Here is a 23,462-nt window from a genome sequence, read left to right on the forward strand (position 1 = left end):
TTATTGTATATTAGCCTTACACATAAGGGAGTAGAGAGCGGACACAACGCTATAAGATAGCGATGCCGTTTGCCGTCACGGCACACGAATCAGCTCCCGAAACGCGTCAATAGATGTTTTACACAAAATATTTTTTACATGAATAATATAACGGCCTGCTTTCTTGACTTGTTTACGTTTAAAAATAACCGTTTCCTTTTAGATACGTGTATTATTATTTCGGTGTTTACGGCCATGAATATAGGACGACAAACTAGATCAGTGGGACAAGTCTATTGATTTATAACGATTACGATATGATCCCGGTTCAATTTCAATCCAACTTTGACTATTCTAAATTTACTTTGACTGTTTTATATTTATCTACATAAAACGTTTATTTCTATATTGACTGCCTCGTTGGTCTAGTGGCTTGATATAAGGCCGCAGACCCGGGGGTCCTGGGTTCTATTCCCAGTTCGTGCCAATAAAAAGTTATTGGGTTTTTCTGTCAGAAAATTCTCAGTAGCAGCCCGGAGTCTAAAAGTTGGAAGTGTGTACACTCCCGTGCCTCGGAAAGCACGTAAAGCCGTTGGTTCTGTTCATGAAGTCTTTCCGGTCGTGTCGGATTGCCGACCCATCGGATTATGAGAGTTAGGGGAAAGAGTGTGCACCTGTGTTTGCGCACACACTTGTGCACTATAATATGTCCTGCGTAGTTGGCTAATCTCTTAAGATTGGCCGCCGTGGCCAAAATCGATCTGGAGGACTTTATTTATTTATTTGGATCGGAACCGATCAAAAATCAATTTATACTAATATTATAAAGAGTTAAAGTTTGTGAGGTTGTAGGGGATAATCTATGGATCTACCTAAGCGATTTTGAAAATGCTTTTATTAATAGAAAGCCACATTATTTGTGCTTATTATAGGATATATATTAATCCATTAAATAAAATGACTTTTTTGTGGTTGTCGAATTTGCAAAGTAAGTCGGAAAAAAACGGTCGAACGAAAACGTTTCTTACGAACGCTGCCTTAACGAGAGATAAATGATTAAGTTCTAGAGAAAAGTTGTAGAGCTTGATAATGCCTACAAAAAAGTCAGCGACAGCATATGGCGTAAATTTTATATTTAAATCACGAAAGGTAGTTTTTTATATTAAAAAAATAATATAAATCGTTAGGTCATATTATCAACTATTATGAATTCTTATCAAAATAAGTAAACTTATCGTCTCAAGTGTTTAAAACAAAATACTTTTCCCTTTTATTGCTTATTATAATTTGGACAAATGGTTAAAGAGATAATATATGAGATGATATAGGTATGGACTGTGTCGTAATCTATTGGGTTTTTCTATTAGACGTTTTTTTTTCATATACAACACGTCAATATATTTAGAAATAAATTGCTTTATTACCTAGGATTTATATTATAGATTAGGAAGGCGGAAGAGCATATTGGCCACCTGATGGTATGTGGTCACCAACGCCCAAATATTGGCATTGTAAGAAATGTTAACCATCGCTTAAATCACCAATGCACAACCAACCTTGGGAACTAAGATGGTATGTCCCTTGTGCCTGTAATTACACTGGCTCACTCACCCTTCAAACTGGAACACAACAATACCAAGTACTGCTGTTTTGCGGTAGAATATCTGATGAGTGGGTGGTACCTACCCAGACGAGCTTGCACAAAGCTCTACCAACAGTATGTTTTTTGGTTGCATATATATAAGCCTCTGCATCTTTGACAGATGATTTAAGCGGCATCGCGAAGGCATAGGCTTTGGTTGCATAGTTTAAGAGATAATTTAAAATATCAAATACGCGAAACAGTTTTATTAATGTTTGGCCATCGCGACTTTTTGCAGTCAGGAAATAAATCATAGCACTCAGTACTAACCGAACCACGCTAATAATTTCATCACAAGTAAAAATGTTTATTTACCGCCCCACGAATTGGACGCGGGTCAGCTAGTAGTTAAAATAATAGGAAAACGGATAAACTGCAACGATTTCGCTTCGATTCGATTGTAATAAAGTGACAATTTGTTAGTAGAATTATTGGCTCCAAAGAGCCAAGCCACTAGCTACTTGTCTATACTTCACACGCACATATGTACGTACCGTAACAGCCTGTGAATGTCCCACTGCTGGGCTAAAGGCCTCCTCTCCTCTTTTTGAGGAGAATGTTTGGAGCTTATTCCACCACGCTGCTCCAATGCGGATTGGTAGAATTCACATGTGGCAGAATTTCAGTGAAATTAGACACATGCAGGTTTCCTCACGATGTTTTCCTTCACCGTAAAGCACGAGATGAATTATAATCATAAATTAAGCACATGAAAATTCAGTGGTGCTTGCCCGGGTTTGAACCCACGATCATCGGTTAAGATTCACGCGTTCTTACCACAGGGCCATCTCGGCTTCTGTACGTACATATATACTAATTATAAATAAAATGAGTTTGATTATTACGCTTTCTCGTCTAAACTAATCGATCATTATGAAATTTTGCAGTCACGTTATCAGTGGTACAGAAAATGTTACTAATCTAACAAGAGGAGACATGTAGTAAGGTTTATTGTTAAAGAAATATTAGTATTTAATACTGGGAGCAAATTCTACTAATATATAACGGTTACGATACGTTCCCGATTTAATTCCAATCCAACTTTGACTGTTTTATATTTATTCGAATCGGAACTGAACCGACATGATGTTAACATATACCGTTGTGTCAAAATCAAACTTAATTGTTAGCTTTTATACTAATAGTCGATAATTAAATTAAAGAATAGGAAAACGAATAAACGGCAACGATCACGCTTCGATTCGATCGCGATAAAGTGATAATTTGTTAGCAGAATTGGTCCCCTGAACTGTTGTGAGTCTGGTGTTTGTCATGGCATGTCATGTCATGTCAAGGTACCACCCATCAGATATGTATTGCACCGATCAACAACACTTTGTATTGTTGTGTTCTTGTTGGAAAGAGACATATCTTAGTTCCTAGGTTGGTGACGCATTGTACGAAAAATTTAATACATGGGCAATGGTTAGCAATTAAAAAAAAAGATATACCAAACTGCTCGAGGTCAAAGTCGAGGGCGTAAGATTGAAACATCATTCATATTCGGTTAAGAAACAGGTAAATATCACTGACGAATGGAAACGGGATCACTATAAAAAATTCAACTCCCAAAAATTCTCGGAAATATTGACAAATCGTGTTTTGGTCTAGATTCTGTAATTCATTCATAACGGCAAACTTGATTTACAGCGTGACATTATTTGGGGGATATGTACTTTAAAGTTGAGGCCTATCACACGGGGGGAGTCGAGGAACAGGTCAGCTGTATTTAATTTAATTAACAGGAGTTTAGGTCAAACTTCAATGAGCGGTACATTTGATTGTGTAAATCTACTATTAAAGGCTGACGAGCAAATTGATCTCCAGACGGTAAATCACCACAACCCATAGATATCGATACTGTTAGAAATATTAATTATTTTCTAAACCATTAATGCTCATCCTTGCCATGCCATCATTGCTATACCCATTCCACTGATATGAAGTCCATTATAATTGAATCTTACGCTGGTTCACTCACCAGCCCAGTGATAAAGCAATATTAAGTATTGCTCTTGTAGCACTGACAGTTAATAAATGGGTGGTACTACTAGGTAATGCCATGATTATAAATGAACTAGATGATAACCATTTGGTTTCACAACCGAAACCTTAAATATCGAAGTTGTAAAGCAAAAGTATTCTAATTTTATTCTGTTAACTTCGTTTAATTAAGACTAGGAATTGAACCCGTGACCCTTCAAGACACACGTGTTCTACCCACTACGTCAACTCAGATCTGACTTGCATGTACATGAAATTGCCACATGTACAAAATCAAACATGTTTTTCAACACGTTCGAAGAATTAAGCGTGACCTATATCCCTATAAATCCTTGGCCTGTTACTAGCTGGAGTGGTCTATTGATGAGAACACGTGAATATTAAACGAATATTGAGGGTTTGACCTGGTAACTACCACTGAGCTCTATTTTTATAATTGCCTTTATTATTCATTTCGTGCTCAGTGATGAAGGGAAGTGGAATGACATGCATGTGTCGAATCTGCTACGTGTGTTATCACTAACCTGCACTGTAATATCGTGGTGAAAGAAACTTTCTTGGGGAAGAGGTCTAAGCCCAGCGGTGGGACATTCACAGGATGTTTTTTTTTCTTATCATTAACAGTAACATTAACAGCCTGTTAATGTTCCACTGCTGGGCTAAGGCCTCCTCTCCCTTTTGAGGAGAAGGTTTGGAGCTTATTCCACCACACAGCTCCAATGCGAGTTGGTTGAATACACACGTGGCAGAATTTCAATGAAATTAGACACATGCAGTATTCCTCACGATCAACCTTTACCGTCAAGCACAAGATGAATTATAAACACAAATTAAGCACATGAAAATTCTGCAATTTCACCAATTCTGCAATCGGAAAAATTCGGGTGCTTGCCCGGGTTTGAACCCACGATTATCGGTTAAGACTCACGCGTTCTAATCACTAGGCCATCTCGGCTTGTTATGTCACTTTTTATTTATTTATTATAGGAAACAGCGGAATGGCAAATTGGCCAACTGATAATCACCACCGCCTGTGGGCAGCAACGACACTAATACACCACCTAACAGCAATTTGTTAAATTTGAATTGTGAATGAGCCAATTATATGCACGAGTGATATAATATATATCACTCGTGCATATAATTGGCTAATAAGCGATGGTTAACATTTCTTACAATGCCAATATTTGGGCGTTGGTGACCACATACCATCAGGTGGCCAATATGCTCTTCCACCTTCCTAATCTATAATATAAATCCTAGGTAATAAAGCAATTTATTTCTAAATATATTGACGTGTTGTATATGAAAAAAAACGTCTAATAGAAAAACCAATTCGATGCATATGTATATAATATAAACATATGCATCGAATTGGGGGCAAAATGAGTGGCTTTTACTTCTTGTAGTGGTAGGGCAGACGATTGTGACCACTTATACTTATTAGTTTTGTTTTAAATCATAATTAAATTACAATAAAACTAATAATGTCGAACTAAGAATATCTCGACCAATAATCGATCATTGTATTGGTTTTAACTTAAATTTAGGCATAAACCCTTCGGTTAAGTGCCAGCAATGAATTCGAAAATAAGATAGCTTAAATATATTTTTATATTTAAGTGAATAAGTATACAAGTTATTGGCAATATTTTAATTAAATAAAAACTTTACTTTAATGACTAAAAACAAAAAATGGATACGACCTAATTATGAGTAGCATACAACCTACATCTCTACATATTTCTAGCGGTAAAAACATATTGCCTCAAATAGAAACACTTTTTATTTTAAAGAGATGATAGCTTGTGTTCATTTTTAATTTTAATTTTCAATAATGGCGAAAGACTTTAATCCATCGTGAATTTCAAATCAATTTTAAAGGAATATTCTTTTAAAAAATATTGTATTTTTTTCACTGGTATCATTTACATATGTGAACCGAAATTTCTACATCTAACCAGAAACAAACACTATCCGTCTCGTTCTAGTTAATAATGAATAATATACCTATCTCACTCTAATCTTACCTAGTTAAAAAGTAGAACGATGTTATGAATTATTAAAAAGATTTTCAACATAATCCTTAAGTTTCAGGAAAAGGTATTTTTGAGGGAAAAACGTACTTTAGTGTAAAAATTTAAATGATGTACAAGAGAATAACTTAATATTAAAAATTAACGATTATTATTAGAAAGATAAATGTTGCTAGCTTTAAAAAATACATCAGGAAACGGTGACCCTTTTGGTTATTGAAATATTATAAAAAGGAAAAAACTAATTAAAAAATATGGAGCTAAAATATTGAAACTAGAATTTCGTTAATCAATGTAACAATTTTTAAAATATAATTTTGATGTATTTAGTATAAGTGAAATTAGCTCCAAAACCTTCTCCTCAAAAAAAGGGAGAGGAGGCCTTAGCCCAGTGGTGGGACATACACAGGCTGTTGTAAATAGTATAAGCAACGTACACACAAAGGTATGGGAACGATAGCGGAATAAGGGTGTCAAGTCATTTGATGTAATGGCTTAATAGTTAGTTAATAATATATATTAATAACTTAATAGTTAGTTTTACTACCTATGCGCGCATAGATGTAACTTTAAATATGTAAGAATTAGCTGCAACCCTTACCCCATATAATAAGGCCTTTGCCTAATTTAATGGCGTTTATTTTTATCTTACTATGTATATATTTACTGGTGGTAGGGCTTTGTGCAAGCCTGTCTGTTTACAATGCCAATGTCTATCGGCGTTGGTGACCACTTACCATCATAGTATAGGTTGGTGGCCCATATGCTCGTCCACCAACCTATACTATGAAAAACAGCGTACAAAATTATTTATAACCCACATCCCATCACAATCTACGTCAAAAGAGGTTTTAAAATTCATTCGAAATTCAAATCACTTAATGGTTTTCGTAAAGAAAATAATACGATTTTCAATTTTCCTTTTCATTTGGACATGTGTTTGATGGTAATCTGTGACGTCATTCGTCCGATCCTAACCTGACAACGAAGTTAAGATGGGTAATGTATTTAATAGTTTTTCGTTATCAATGACCTTGTAATCTAGACAGTCCTGTGGGTCCCGACAATTGCTACGTAGTTTTCGTGTGCTTTTGTGCGCCACCAACTGTGGGATCGCAGATGTTTTGTCCCTTGTGCCTGCAGTTTTTATTTTTATTTTATTTATTTTAAGGACCACTAGTAGCTACTACATGTTTTAATGACAAATGTAAAACAATTTTGTGAAAATAGCTAACATGTGAAGCTTTTTAAAGTAGCCACAACAATTACAATATTTGTTTTAAAAATACATTAACACATAATTATAGCAACATGAGTAGAAAGATTAAAAAAAAAAAAGTCCAAATTGGTACAAATTAAAGATCATAAAAAAATAAACATGCACTTAATAAAATTAAAATTAATAACACAAATAGTTTGAAATTGATATAGGTACAAATTAAAATTAAATAATTCATTAAATTCATGCAAAGTTTACGTTACAAAAAAAATTACTAAAAATATACTAATTAATACAAAATAAAATTAAGATAACATTATTTATTATTTATTTATTTATTTATTATTTATTTGCATCTCTCAACAATTCTAGCGCCCGTTTACGATAAATCATGGCAGAGTCATTAAAAATATCTAGATCTTGACAAAAACCATTGTACAACCGTGATGATCTAGGCATTGGTGCATTACATCCTAATTTCGTTTTTGATATTCTGACATCAAAAGTGCCCAGAAAACTACGAACATTGCGCCTTGGAATACGATAGTATATCTTTTCAAGTAAGTAAGTACAGTCGATCTCGTTACGAATTATCTTAAATAGGAAAGAGAGATCTAACAATTGTCTGCGTACAGAGAGACTATCCATATTAAAGTCTTTCAAGAGATTGCTGTAATTTTCTTTTTTTACACTATACTTTTTTACACTATACTTTTTTTTACACTATACTTTTTTGTTACACTAGTTTACTCAACCTCCTAACCGGAACGCAACAATACTAAGTAATGCTGTTTGGTGGTAGAATATCTGATGAGTGGGTACTTAGATTGTATCTTATAATTAAAGCAAAGGTTCTACACCGTGAGAACGGGTTTGGAGGTTAATTCACCACACTGCTCCAATGCGGGTTGGCGATTACACATGTTGCACAAACTACGATATATCAAAAGTACTACAACCACCAGTTGACATAAAAAATTGACTACGCCGGTTTTGAAGCCGTATTCTTTGTTTTAGATTCATATTTGAACCACTAGGCTACATAAATCTATACTTCTATACTAATATTATAAAGGCGAAAGTAACTCTGTCTGTTTGTCACACTTTTACGGCTAAACTACTGAACCGATTTTGATAAAATTTGGTATGAAGCAAGGTTGAACTCTAAGGAACGATATAGGCTATTTATATTTAAAACCTACCCGTTATCCTTAAAACGCGAGCTGGGTTTACGCCAAAACTTAGGCTTATGCGAAACCTTGTCCATTTTTTTAGATTTGCCGAGAAGGCAAATGATACTCCATCTGATGGTACGTGGTAGTAGCGTCCAGTCTTCTTAATAAAAATGAATGTTTAAATATTTGTTATCTGTGCGGTCTTCTGGTTTAAGACATTTATTTCTCAAAAAGAATACAATTCACTTAATATGAGAAATACACGTTAATCATATTAGTAGATACATTAAATTATGGAAAATAATAATAATATGGTGGGTATTAGTAAATTCCTCAACTAGTTTGGTTCTTACACCATTCATTCCAATGAGATGAAATTGAAAATAGTGAATTGTTCAGCGCACGCGTGCGGTGCAGAAAACATTTTTTTAATATATTCCGTAACAGCCTGTGAATGTCCCACTGCTGGGCTAAAGGCCTCCTCACCCTTTTTTTGAGGAGAAGGTTTGGATCTTATTCCGCCACGTTGCTCCAGTGCGGGTTGGTGGAATACACATGTGGCAGAATTTCAGTGAAATTAGACACGTGCAGGTGTCCTCACGATGTTTTCCTTCACCGTAAAGCACGGGATGAATTATAATCACAAATTAAGCAAATGAAAACTCAGTGGTGCTTGCCAGGGTTCCAAACCACGATCATCGGTTAAGATTCACGCGTTCTTACCACTGGGCCATCTCGGCTTAATTTTAACGTACATAATTCATATTTGTATTATACAGTTGTGTAATATAAATAAAAACATGACTGTTTTAGTTGTGATAACTAGCAAATAGTCATATTAACTTGAAAAGCCAGTTATTTTGATATCACAGACAGTTACTTCAACTTTATTTATTTGTATAAAAACGCCTTGAATAGTGGACAGCAAAGAAACGTAAAACTTAAAGATGAACTTTTGATAGAGTCAATTGATGAAATAAGACTAAACATTATCTTGGAATACTTGTTATAATAATCCGTTTTAAAGGCTTCCACCGACAATCAGACATGCAGAAAAAAATACTGATTTGTTTTTGGTAACTCACAAATAGCCATATTATGAACTTAAAAACAAGCAGTTATTTTGATATCACTTTTTTTTTAGTAGTCGCGTTCTCCGTTAAACCACAAATTAATGTTTAAAAACTATAACCCATAGCACGTAGCAAAAAAGAATTATCGTATGAAAATTTATATTATTATATCCACTGGTGGTAGAGCTTTGTGCAAGCTCCTCTACCCAGACGAAGTTAAGCGTTAGAATATCTGATGATTGGGTGATACCTAACCAGACGGGTTTGCACAAAGCGCAATTAAATATATTTGCAATAAATAGCTTATATATTTATAGTAGCACGCTACCCACGAAGGTATAGCAGTTACTCTTTAACGCAAGTGAAACCGGGTGAATCAGCTAGAATCTACCTACACTAGCTACCCGTTCCTGCTTCGCACGGATAGAATAATGCAGACCCGGAGGTCCTGGGTTCAATTCCTAGGTCGGGCCAATGAAAAAATATTGGGTTTTTCTGTCAGAAAATTCTCAGTAGCAGCCCGGAGTCTGGAAGTTGGAAGTGTATACACTCCCGTGCCTCGGAAAGCACGTAAAGCCGTTGGTCCTGCGCCTGAACTCTTTCCGGTCGTGTCGGATTGCCGTCCCATCGAATTATGAGGTATTGAATTATGAGTTAGGGAATAGAAAATGCACCTGTGTTTGCGCACACACTTGTGCACTATAATATCTCCTGCGCAGTTGGCTAATCTCTCTTGAGATTGGCCGCCGTGGCCGAAATCGAAAATAATTATTTCTTTATACATAATATTATAAATCCTTTGACTTACTTTACGCACCCCAGTATAATTTCCAGTTATCATGACTTTTTCCAACATCTTCAAGAATAATCGTTATATTTCAGCCAATTCACATAAAATTGAAAATGAATTATACACCTAAACGTTCCTAATGAATCACTTCATTCATTGGTGAGCAGCGTATGAAAATCCGTAAGTTAATTTTTGAGTTTATCGCCGTTAGACAGACAGAGGCGGCGGTAAGTTTTTTTTTATAATATGTTAATAAATAAAGTCTATAGCTTTCCTTAATAAACAGCTTATCTAATATTATATAAAAATATATTTTTTTAATCGAACGTATAGACAGACAAACATTTTAACTTGAATGTTTATACACTTAGCATTAACTCCCTAACCCAGAAATGTATTTCAAAATCAGTACATATGAAACATGAGCCCGGCTCTTATATAAATAAAAAAATGTCTTTGTATAATATTAGCATTTATTGTCGTATCAAATTATTCAACACAAAAACATTGTTTTTATTACGTTCAGCAGTTTTGCTTAAAAGGTAGACGGCACATATTTTAACTTATGATAATATTAAAAAATATTTTTAAATTACAGATATGGCAAAGATAATTTAATATACTGAAAAAGTTTTTATTTTATTGTAAATAAATTAGTAAACGATTATTTTTTAAATATAAAAGTATTCGTGATTTATTTTTATTATTAATATATTTATTTTAAAATTATTGTAATTGAAAATTTTTAATATACAGTGCTGCCAACTGTATGTCTATATGGTACATCAAATAGTATGCATACGCAAAGCTTAATTTAGCACAATATATGAATCGTATTCGCATTGTCATAAAGTCGAAATTAGTTTGTGCCAATTGCTTATAGCAGTTTGTACGAATTGGTATAAATATGGCCGATGTCGGACAGCTGTCGCAGTGCTGGCCAACGAACGGGGCTGTTTCCCGCCAAATCTCCTGTCAAGACAGGTGTTGACACTCGAAATATTTCTTTTTAGAAAAAAATGAGTGCACTCCTCATTATCGCTGTATGCGTTCTAATTGTTTATAAATTCGTAATACGACGTTCTGTTACTTGGAGAAAAGTTACGAAATACGGAGATGATAAAGTAGCTGAGCTGAAATTAGCCCCGGGCCCGATACCTTTGCCTGTAATTGGAAGTTTGCACTTACTTGGAAAAAATGAGTCCCCATTTCAATCGTTTACGGAATTATCTGGAATATATGGGGACATATTTAGTATAAAGTTAGGTTCTTCACAGTGTCTGGTTGTAAATAGCTTAGACAAGATTCGGGAAGTCTTGAACCAGAATGGCAAATTCTTCGGCGGTCGTCCTGACTTCTTGAGATTTCACAAATTATTCGCCGGCGACAGAAATAATTGTAAGTATTGTTTAAATTTGTAATTATTGTTATGTAATTTAAATATTAAATTATGTCTATATGTATGTATGTTTGTGAATGAAAGAAATGTATGGAATATTTTAAGAAAAATTCTATCGTCTCGATACTAATTTTATCCGATGTGTTTTGTATTCGATTTAACTTTTTTTTTTTATCACAAAGTATTTTCATTATTTACACTGTCAAATTTAAATTTATTTTTAAATTGACATTGTTTTTTTTTAATGAAATTCGTAAACGTACCGTCTTATGCAGCCACAAAATAAAATACCACTTAACTTTTGACACTCACGTAAGTATTGTATTAACTACAACAAGAAAAAAATCAACACGTCCGTCGATATCAGAGTCGACATTAAAACTGTTTAGGAAATATTGTTTATATTCATTAAAGGCGATGCGATAAGAAAAACATCAAATTACAAATCCTGGTTCAGGCATTAGTTTCAAGTGTACAAAAATGAGCTTTTATAGCGTTGGATTGTACTTGGCCAACATTGGTACAAATGTTGTACGAGTATGTTATAAAAATATCTTATAAATTTGTTAACTTAACAATTTTTAAGATTAATATATAATGTTATTTTATATGTATAAAAAGCAATGATAGACAGACATATTAACGTCAAGCTTATAGTTTAATAAATAAAAATACAATTACCAGACGCTTTGGAACTTATATTGCATCAGTATTAACCAGGTATAGAGGTCTTAAGCCTATCTGTAAAAAAAAAAAAAAAACAAAAAATCGTTCAAAAACTTTAATATACAAAAATATCCCAACACTTTTTTTAATATCACGCGGCAAAGACGTCACTCATAATGCATTATATTATTTAAAAATTGTCGATTGTTTGGGTGGCCAAATTAAAATATTATTTTTAATTATCCTTTTGCTTTGTATTTTTTTATCTTTAGATCCGTTAATCGAGGAAAGTGTATTTATCTGTACTACTAAATAATGTGACGTTTTTTTTATCAAGTCTAATTGCAAAAAGTACTAAACCAATATATATAATTTATACCAGAAGATGTAGCGCTTTTCGGAGATTTTTTTAGTATATAATATAAGTATTTGCGTTTCGATTAACGTAAATTCTTTCACGTCGTCAAACGTGAATTTCATGATCTTGTCACTGAATATTATAAATCAGCATCCCACACACGTCTGTTTATCTATCTGAACGCTATAATCTCGAAAACAATTTTCATACAAGTAAGCAAAAGACCTGATTGTATATATATTCACGAGGAAAGTTTAGGTGAATAATTTATGAATGTTTTGTGTGAAGTGGCCGAAATATTACGATGATTGTTGATGTTGAACAAACAAACAAACATCTCGACTGAGAGTTTTACTGGGATGCGCTGCGTAAACAAATAGAGTTATATATATTAGTATATAAAGGTTCTATGTAGATCATTATTCTATCCGTGCGAAGCCGGGATGTTTTGCTAGTGTAAGTATATAAATAACGCTGGAAGCACCAACCCTGGACCCAACATTGGCGTGGTAATTAAAAATCAGTGAAATGAAACATGTTCAATGATTAACAAAAATATACTTTAAGTCTTTTAAAATAAAGTCTATAATAAAATAAAATATAATAAGCACATTTTTATTAGCTTTCGCCCGTGGTTTTCTTTAAATAATTCAAATATATCTTTTAATTTTTAACGTACATATATTTAAATTATACATATGTAATATTGAAATTATTAGTAACAGCCTGTAAATGTCCCACTGCTGGGCTAAGGCCTCCTCTCCCTTTTTGAGGAGAAGGAGGGAATTCATTTTGTTACGAACACTCTTCAATGGCCGCCAAGCTCACGTACACAGTACGTGTATAAATACATGCTATATCAATGTTTTTATACGCAAAAAAAAAACAATCAATCGAGCTTTCTTCATTGAAAATTGAAATTATTACAGTAACAGCCTGTTAATGTCCCACTGCTGGGCTAAGGCCTCCTCTCCCTTTTGAGGAGAAGGTTTGGAGCTTATTCCACCACGCTGCTCCAATGCGGGTTGGTAGAATACACATGTGGCATAATTTCAATGAAATTAGACACATGCAGGTTTCCTCACGATGTTTTCCTTCACCGTCAAGCACGAGATGAATTATAATCACAAATGTGTGTGTGAAATTATTAGGTAGCAACAAAATAATAATAATTAATTCGTTAACTCACAAATAGCCATATTAAAGAGGTAGACTTCAGGTACTTTATTCACGATAAACCCTGTTCCGATTGCTATGGAACTTTCATATTATGATAAGTTGTTGATTCAAGACAAATATAGGCTATGAAGATTATGTATTGTGATTCGTTGTTACATAGCTAACTATGTAAACAGTCAAGAGAAAAACGTTTCAGGCACTTAATTAATTAAATTTCTTGTATCGGGACAATCGGTTTTTAATAAAATACTCTTATGTATGTAAATTAAAAAAAATCCTTTATCTAAAAATAAAATTTGAGCCAAATCGTTAAAGCCGTTCACTAGCGTCGCTGTCAGGAGTTACGTATAAATGTTCTATAACCTTTAAGGCTTCAAGCTTGCTTCATAACAAATTTCATCAAAATCGGTTCAGTGGTTTCGCCGTGAAAGTGAGACAGAACTAATTTCGCATTTATAATATTAGTGTGGATTATATTATATTTAATGGAATCCTGCAACTCGCAAGACTTACAGTACAGCAACAGCCTGTGAATGTCCCACAGCTGGGCAGAGGCCTCCTCTCCCTTTTTGAGGTGAAGATCGCAAGATTTGTCAGCCGAAAATTCCCGGCAGTAGGCAAGCGGCTCCCGTAACCGTAACAGCCTGTGAATGTCCCACTGCTGGGCTAAAGGCCTCCTCTCCTCTTTTTGAGGAGAAGGTTTAGAGCTTATTCCACCACGCTGCTCTAATGCGGGTTGGTAGAATACACATGTGACATAATTTCAATGAAATTAGACACATGCAGGTTTCCTCACGATGTTTTCCTTCACCGTCAAGCACGAGATGAATTATAATTACAAATTAAGCACATGAAAATTCAGTGGTGCTTACCCGGGTTTGAACCCATGATCATCGGTTAAGATTCACGCGTTCTAACCACTAGGCCATCTCGGCAAGCGGCTCATAGACTTATTAAAATAAAAATTTTGTTTATTTATAATAATATTTTAACGAGCTAAACCCGCGTGGAATTCATTTTGTTACGAACACTCTTCAATGGCCGCCAAGCTCACGTACATAGTACGTGTATAAATACATGCTATATCAATGTTTTTATACGCAAAAAAAAACAATCAATCGAGCTTTCTTCATTGAAAATTTTATCAAAATCGGTTTAAGGGCTTATCCTTAAAAGCGTTATGGATAATTTTAATTTTTATCCCTAAATAATATGACTATGGAACTTGAAACGAAATTCCTGCTAACCCATATATATTTAACCTACATTGTAATTCTAAGCTTTAATTAGTACCTAGAGACACAAAGTTCAAGTCATAAGCGTTTTAACCTTAACTTAATTGTTATTCTTTAAGCATATTAGCATTATTTTTACTTAGTGCAAGCCTGTCAGGGTAGGTACTATTCATTACGTTTTCTACCGCTAAACAGTTACGCCTTCCCCGAAGTAGACGCTCACTAAGAACGGATTTTACGCAAATCCTATACAAAATAATTTTTTCTTCTTATCTTACCAATGCGAAGCCGGGACGATTATCTAGTAAAAGCGAACCTTGAGGAATAATGAATTGACTTTGCTGAGTTATTTATGTATCTGGTGGTAGGGCTTTGTGCAAGCTCGTCGGAGTAGGTACCACCCACTCAAGTACACGCAGTACTTGGTATTGTTGTGTTCCGGTTTGAAGGGTGAGTGAGCCAGTGAAAATTACAGGCACAAGGGACATAACATCTTAGTTCCCAAGGTTGGTGGCGCACTGGCGATGTAAGCGATGGTTAACATTTCTTACAATGCCAATGTCTATGGGCGTTGGTGACCACTTACCATCAAGTTACCCATATGCTCGTCTGCCTACATATTTTATAAAGAAAAAAAAATACAAACTCTAGTAACTTATACCATACTCTCATATAATGTTACAATTTCGTTAAATGGCGCCTTTGATATGTAAAATAATACGCAAGTAATTTAAAATATTACACAGCGAGTGCTCAGTAGCTAGAAGACGTGAACCATAAGCGATTACTGCGGGTTCAAAGACAGGCTTCAAAATCACTTGGTGGTAGGACTTTTACTGGCTCTTTAGAGTACATACTACCATCAGCGATATAATGTCCCCCAGACCGATTTCGGCCACGGCGGCCAATCTCAAGAGAGATTAGCCAACAGCGCAGGGGATATTATAGTGCACGAGAGTGTGCGCAAATACAGGTGCACTCTCTATTTTCTAACTCTCATAATCTGGGATTGGATAGGATGGGACGGCAGTCCGACACGACCGGAAAGAGTTCAGGCGAAGGACCAACGGCTTTACGTACTTTCCGAGGCACGGGAGTACACACTTGGGAACATATTTCCAACTTCCAGACTGTTACTCCGGGTTGTTACTTTGAAATTTTCTGACAGAAAAACCCAATAACTTTTTGCTGGCCCGACCTGGGAATTGAACCCAGGATCTCCGGGTCTGCGGCCTTACCTCAAGCCACTAGACCAACGAGGTAGTCACTAACTATCTACTACTGCCATTAGTAATATAGTATTGTTGTGTTCTAGCTTGAAGTGTGATTAAACCTACAGCCACAAGACCTAACATCTTGGTTCCCAATGGTTAATATGTCTTACATCGCCAATGATATGCGACATTGTGGACCATTTGGAAAACGTATATATTTTACTAGCTAACCTTCGCACATCCCGTTTAGATAAGAGGAAAATTTTATTTCGGATAGGATTTGCGTAAAATCCGTTCTCAGTGAGAGTCTCCGTCAGTAATTGTGACAAATTTCAAATCAATCGGGCGGATAGTTTAGGAGATCTCGTGATGAGTGGTATTTCGCTTATACATACTGTAACAGCCTGTTAATGTCCCACTGCTGGGCTAAGGCCTCCTCTCCCTTATGAGGAAAAGGTTTGGAGCTTATTCCACGACGCTGCTCCAATGCGGATTGGTAGAATACACATGTGGCATAATTTCAATGAAATTAGATACATGCAGGTTTCTTCACGATGTTTTCCTTCTTATTCTTTTTCTATTATTATTATTATTATTATTATCGGTTAAGATTCACGCGTTCTAACCACTAGGCCATATATATATATATATATATATATATATATATATATATATATATATATATATATATATAGTATATATCTAGGACCTACACTTATAATTTGGCAATTTTACAATAAGCATTACTTAATTACGTCAAAACGATATCAAGTATCGCACGAACTAAATATTGTTTAGAATTCGTATCTTATTACATTTTTGGTTTAATAATAAACATTAAAATATGTAGACTTAGCTAAACAAATCAACATCTTGGTTGAATGAGTGTTTTTTTTAAATTTATTTATTTGCCTCTGGCAACACATGGATGAATGGATAAAGGTGTTGCTAGTTTATTACAGCCCGCGTTTGTAAGGGAGGGGATGTAATGTCTATATCATTTTCATTATATGTGACAGTATATTCAAGCGGTTAAATTGTTAAGGCGTGAAAGCGTACCAAAAGAACTCACTGTCGCGTTTATAATATAAGTAAGGATTTATACACACACATATATATTTATACACATAATCGACATCGAAACAAATCAAATATAAACAATCAAAATAAATAATATTTAATCGACATACCACTACCTTACTTTACTTAATACTTTATTGTACAACACACCACAAAGAGAAAAATACAAAACATATATACTGCCTAAATAAATGTACAATTATGGCGACCTTATCGCTACATAGCGATCTCTTCCAGACAACCGAGTGTAAGTAATTACAGATAGGATATGGGGTAGGTGGTGGTATAAATAAAATAATATAAATATTTAATTAAAACAAAACCAAGAAATAAATGTAAATATAAAATACACATATAATATATCAATTGCAAGTATATGATATAAATACATACTATATACAGCAACAACGAATAAAACGATAAGTCCTCAAACATAACAAGAAAGAAAAAAGAAAAACAAATTAACAATACAAAAAATACTAAAATAAAAGAAATTATTGGTGATAAGGTAATGATTTGGCCTCCCGAATATTTAAAGGAATATCGTTCCAGAGTTTAATAGCCAGAATTGTGAAATAATTATGATAAAAAGTTGAAAAGAATATACTGCGAATGCTTTTAAAAAAATCTAAAAAGTTCAAAGTTCAAAATCACAATTACATCGTAATTTAATTTATAATAAATATTTTTTTTTTGTAAAGATTAAATCGAATATGACAAATTTACCCATAAAAAGTATTAACCTGAATATATTTTTTTATTTACGGACACCATTAAAATAATAAAAAAACAAAAAAGTCCAAAACAAAATCATCGTACGAATAAAATTATTTTTTATGATATATATAAAACCCAGGTGTTGCAGCAGTATGATGACGTCAATAGACAATTATTCATACGAGATAATGGTCGTCAGTTAAATGTGCGCATATTTTGCGCCAGGAATGAAATTATTGACAAATATAGAACCAACATACGAATCATACTTTTAAACTTGGTAGCTGCGCTTTATGTGGGTTCTTCTGAGATGGTATTACCATTTATTCAGTACAAGAACATTAAATTAATTCTCAACTCAATCCCTATTCCAATATAAGAAGGCGTAAAAATCAAACCTTATATTTACATATTCCATTGGATTTGCTAATAGCTCTGCTATATAAACTACAAACAGTTCGCGATTATTATATCTCTGTTTATAATACAACACTATTCCAAATGCACCATATTCTCGCGTATCCGTAGTGAATATCATAGTCTTAGCAATCTTCGACTGAATGTATTAATTCCTTGTGCCGGAATATATTTAAAAAAAAAAAAGAAAACCGTGTCATTGCTTGTCATAGAAGCATTGATGCCAACTTGGGGGTTTTTACCCCAAATTTAGGAGGATTCAAGACGTCGAGGGGGTGTTTTAGGGGGTACATTTATTTAGGGGGATTTTTAGGGGGTCTATTATTCAAGTTTTTTTTTTTGTTTTTCCTTAAAAAAGCGCACTACTCTATACAATTTCTAATAAGCCTCGAACTCAAGCAATAAACTAAACCAAATATAAACTCCAAGCGTGGCTGATATATTGAGATTGAAATAAAAGCTCCCGTTGAGCTATTATTCAGCGTGCTTGTACAACATGTAGGAGGCGCGGGCTTCGATTTCTGGTCACTGAATGAAAAATAAAAATCGTTTAATTTCATTGTTATATCATTAAGTCATTAATTAATGTATGTAAATGTGTAAAATGCACCCGCATCAAATTTATACTTGTATGAATGTATTTTTAATATGTATTCAAAATCACCTTTCAAAACGAGTGTACAACAAAAAAATTAGGGGTTTTTAATCGATATTTAGGGGAATTTGAAGTTGGTTCTCGGGGGAATGTTATGTAGGAGTTGGCATCGCATAGAAGAAGAATATTACTTTTGGCGCGAAGTTTGGGTGATTCGATCATACTATTACGTTGTCAAGGAATATATGTCGTTTTAGATGGTTTTTGTTAGCATTTAAAGTAATTAATAACTGTTTTGTTTGTTATTTGTTTATTTTTAATCATAAAATAAAAAAAATTATATATGTATTATAAAGAAAAATTCATTCTCACTTCTGGTTTGTAAGAATAGGTTATTCAAGATGTCGACCAATGATAGCGCGTCAATTGATATCCGTGTCAAAGATGTTTGTTTGGATTTACTCCTCTTGTGGCTGGAATAGGTTATATATAATGATATTATACTATATAATTATAAAGCCTATATATTATATACCTTCTCCGAAACTAGCTGAATCTTCTGGTATAAGTTTTATGTATATTGGTTCAGTAGATTTTCAGTTAGGCGTTACTAAGAACGTCACGTCATTATTTAAAATATAAATAATAATGATGTCCTCCAGACCGATTTCGGCCACGGCGGCCAATCTCAAGAGAGATTAGCCATTACGCAAAATATATTTTAGTGCACGAGTGTGTGTGCAAACACAGGTGCATTTTCTATTCCCTAGCTCTCATAATCCGATGGGACGGCAATCTGACACGACCGAAAAGAGTTCAGGCGCAGGACCTAAGGCTTTACGTGCTTTCCGAGGCACGGGAGTGCATACACTTCTAACTTCCAGACCCCGGGCTGCTACTGAGAATTTTCTGACAGAAAAGCCCAGTAACTTTTTTATTGGCCCGAACTGGTAATTGAACCCAGGACCTCCGGGACATCGACCTAGCCACTAGACTAACGAGATAGTCAAAAAAATATAAATATCCTCAGTTCAAGCCCCGGGTCGGGCCAATAAAATGACATTGATTGCAAGCAATCACAAAATGAATGTATTTTATTGTCGTTTATTAACATCGCGTCCTACATTAGAATGTTTATTAAAAAAAACTATGTATGTACATAGTTATTAGGCATTTTAAATATAAATTAGTCAATTGAAAAATATATATGTAGTGTACAAAAATAACAGCCTGTATAAAGCCTCATTTCGGAGAAGTTCCCAACCATACGCTTTTCCAACGTAAATCCAACGCAGATCCAGATAGGCAGGTCTCACGATTGTTATGACCATCGAGCATGAATGACTTATAAACACATATGAACATTTTAATGAAATTAATCAACGGCTGTGTGAAACTTGCTTAAAGTTCAACTGTAATATCTGACCGAGACATACTAACAGGTTGAGTTAACAAAAGCTTGTAAAAAGCAGAGGTTGCGTGTTCTGGTACAATTCAATACTTGCTCAATAGAGCATGGATTCTTTGCACCATTGATTTCTATGGGCCATCGCTTTCTTATGTGAAAAGATTAATATTTACCCCGTCTGCGAAAAAAGTTTTATTTTGTTTAAAAAACCACTTAATTCATTTTGTTTTGTCTACAGTACCATTCGGGTATTATTATAGTCAGATAATTTGTAGAAAGTAAGTCCGTATATGCCAGTAGTTACACTGTCTTACTTCAAATCAGAACACGATAATAATAAGCATTGTTTTTTGAAGATAGAATATGTGGTTGGTACCTACTCAAAATTACTGGTTGTAGAGCTTTGTGCAAGCTCGTCTGGGTAGGTACCACCTACTCATCAGATATTCTACCGCAAAACAGCAGTACTTGGTATTATTGTGTTCCGGTTTGAAGGGTGAGTGAGTTTGTTAATTACAGACACAAGGGACATAACATCTTAGTTACCAAGGTTGGTGGCGCATTGGTGATGTAGGCGATGGTTAATATTTCTTACAATGCCAATGTCTATGGGCGTTGGTGACTTACCATCTGGTGGCTCATATGCTCGTCCGCCTTACTATTCCACAAAAAAAAAAATTAGATGCGACCCTACCACCAAGTGAACAATACGTATAATTATTACTGTTTACGGTTTTAAAAATGCGAACATTTTGGGAGCCTAACTTCTAACCGGCAAAGTTAAATTGTGCGTGTTTAACGTTTGAATTATTGTAATTACTTATAAATATTGTATAGCGTCTGATTAGTTAAACCATACTTTGTCTTCTTCTTTCGAATGTCAAATCAATAATGACAGAAAGAGATATCAATGTTCACCTAAACAGACGCTAAGCAACGTTTTTAAGTGCGAACGTTAATGTATTTGGTTTCTAACATTTGTAAGACAAAGAAAACACTCACGAACTTACTGCAGAGATGAGAGATAGAGATACTATTTCAAAACTCGAATACTAATTTAATGTATTTTCCTTTCACAGCCTTGGCCCTTTGTGATTGGTCAAATCTTCAACTCAGGCGTAGAAATTTGGCACGACGTCACTGCGGCCCGAAACAGCACACGGATAACTTCGCTAGAATCGGTTCCGTGGCCACATTCGAGTCAATCGAGCTCATCCAAACCTTAAACAACGTAACGCGTTCAACGATTGGAAGTATCAATCTGAAACCTCTCCTGATGTCAACAGCCATGAACATGTTTTCAAACTACATGTGCAACATACGCTTCGATGCTGACAATGATATGGAATTCAGAAAGATAGTGGATCATTTCGATGAAATCTTCTGGGAAATAAATCAAGGATACGCTGTTGATTTCTTACCCTGGTTGGCTCCATTCTACAAGAAGCACATGGAGAAGTTATCGAACTGGTCACATGATATCCGCTCTTTCATTTTATCCAGGATTGTAGAACAAAGGGAGATTAATTTAGACATGGAGGGACCTGAGAAGGACTTCCTCGACGGTCTCTTAAGAGTACTCCATGACGATCCGACCGTTGATAGAAATACAATTATATTCATGCTCGAGGACTTTCTTGGTGGACATTCTTCCGTGGGTAATTTGGTGATGCTCTGTTTAGCTGCTGTCGCCAGAGATCCGGATGTAGCTAAGAAGATAAAAGCGGAAATCGATGGATTAACTAAAGGCAAACGTGCAGTGACGTTAGCTGACAGAAGTTTATTGCCATATACAGAAGCAACGATTCTGGAATGTTTGAGATATGCCTCATCCCCCATCGTTCCTCACGTGGCCACAGAAAACGCTAACATATCTGGATACGGCGTCGAGAAAGGAACGGTCGTCTTCATAAACAACTACGAATTGAACACATCAAATAAATACTGGGACGAACCGCATAAATTCGATCCGTCTAGATTCTTGGAACGCACTAAAGTACGAACTAGGAGAAATTCTCAGTGTGATTCAGGCATGGAGTCAGATAGCGAGAGAATTGGTCCAATCAATAAGGCTACAGAAGTTGAAAAGGAAGTTGTTACCGTTAAGAAGAACATACCACACTTCTTGCCGTTCAGCATTGGTAAGAGGACGTGTATTGGTCAAACGTTGGTCACCACTATGAGCTTCGTCATGTTCGCAAACATCGTCCAGGAGTTTGACGTAGCAGCTGTCAATAAAGATGATCTGATACAGAAACCAGCTTGTGTTGCCTTACCGAAAGATACTTTTGAACTTTACCTCTTGCCAAGAAAATATTAAACTCATATTAATTTAGATAAACCTCCTTATTTATTCTATGTGAATTGAATTTAGTTTTTCATTATCTGTTTCAATTTCTATTTTTAGTTAATCTGTTATTTATTTCCTTTGTAGTTCAATTTAGTTTTTCGTTTCATCTATTAATATTTCTAAAGTAAATAATATTTTTTATATGTATAATTTTGTTTATGTAGTAATAAGAACTATATGTATAATATTATATGTATTTTGCTATTATTTTAAAGTACTTGGATTCTTTTAGTTGAGAACTATTTTCTTTTAGAAATTTTAGTTGACTTTTTTATTAGTGTTTTTTTTTCTATCTCCCTCAAAGATGACTTAGAAGTATCTTCTAACAGTAGGAGTAATAAAGATGAACAAACCTTAGATGTGCATATTCCATGAGTATATTCTCTGCTATAATATGCGCTAAAAAGTTTGATTATCTTCATTTATAAAACAACTCAATCACTTAGCTCGACATATCAATGTTAATTTTACCTCAAAAGTTCCGATAACGACTTCTCGAACATTCAATACACAGTTTTTTTAAAAACTGAGCTCTATATAGTCTATGGACCATTATGGCCCACAGACTATATAGAGCTCGACCAATGATATCGCGTCATTTCAAGATCAAAGTTGTTTGTATTACTTCTCCGCCATTGGATATATCTTTGACTATTTATGCTTTGATAGTAAGAAACTAAATCAATTCCACAGAATAAATTAATAAGTACGCTCAAAAAATTATTTATTTTGAAACATGAATTAGTTTTTTTTTTTTATAATAAACATATTAAAATGTTCTGGCGACATACAATTATTGATATATTATGTATCTAAACGACTGTATTATGTTATGTTGGATTTACGATTTTAGTTTGTATGAATGGACTTAGAATGACATTAAATAGAATGGTTACTCATAATTATTATAAAAGCCTTTTATTTAA

At 34.4% G+C, this 23,462-nt stretch overlaps 2 protein-coding genes across 2 annotated transcripts in view; both read left to right on the forward strand.

Annotated features, from left to right (window-relative positions):
- The window catches only part of LOC126779989 (L-dopachrome tautomerase yellow-f2-like), a 158,161-nt gene that overhangs the window by 14,585 nt on the left and 120,114 nt on the right, over positions 1-23,462 (forward strand). The window lies entirely within an intron of this gene.
- LOC126779959 (cytochrome P450 307a1-like) lies at positions 10,913-22,570 on the forward strand. Its single transcript, XM_050504176.1, has 2 exons — positions 10,913-11,316; positions 21,266-22,570. The coding sequence occupies exons 1-2, from the start codon at positions 10,938-10,940 to the stop codon at positions 22,504-22,506; spliced, it is 1,620 nt and encodes a 539-aa protein (XP_050360133.1). The 5' UTR covers positions 10,913-10,937; the 3' UTR covers positions 22,507-22,570.

This window comes from Nymphalis io, chromosome 30, assembly GCF_905147045.1.
Source record: "Nymphalis io chromosome 30, ilAglIoxx1.1, whole genome shotgun sequence".
In the NCBI taxonomy this organism is placed as follows: Eukaryota; Metazoa; Arthropoda; class Insecta; order Lepidoptera; family Nymphalidae; genus Nymphalis; species Nymphalis io.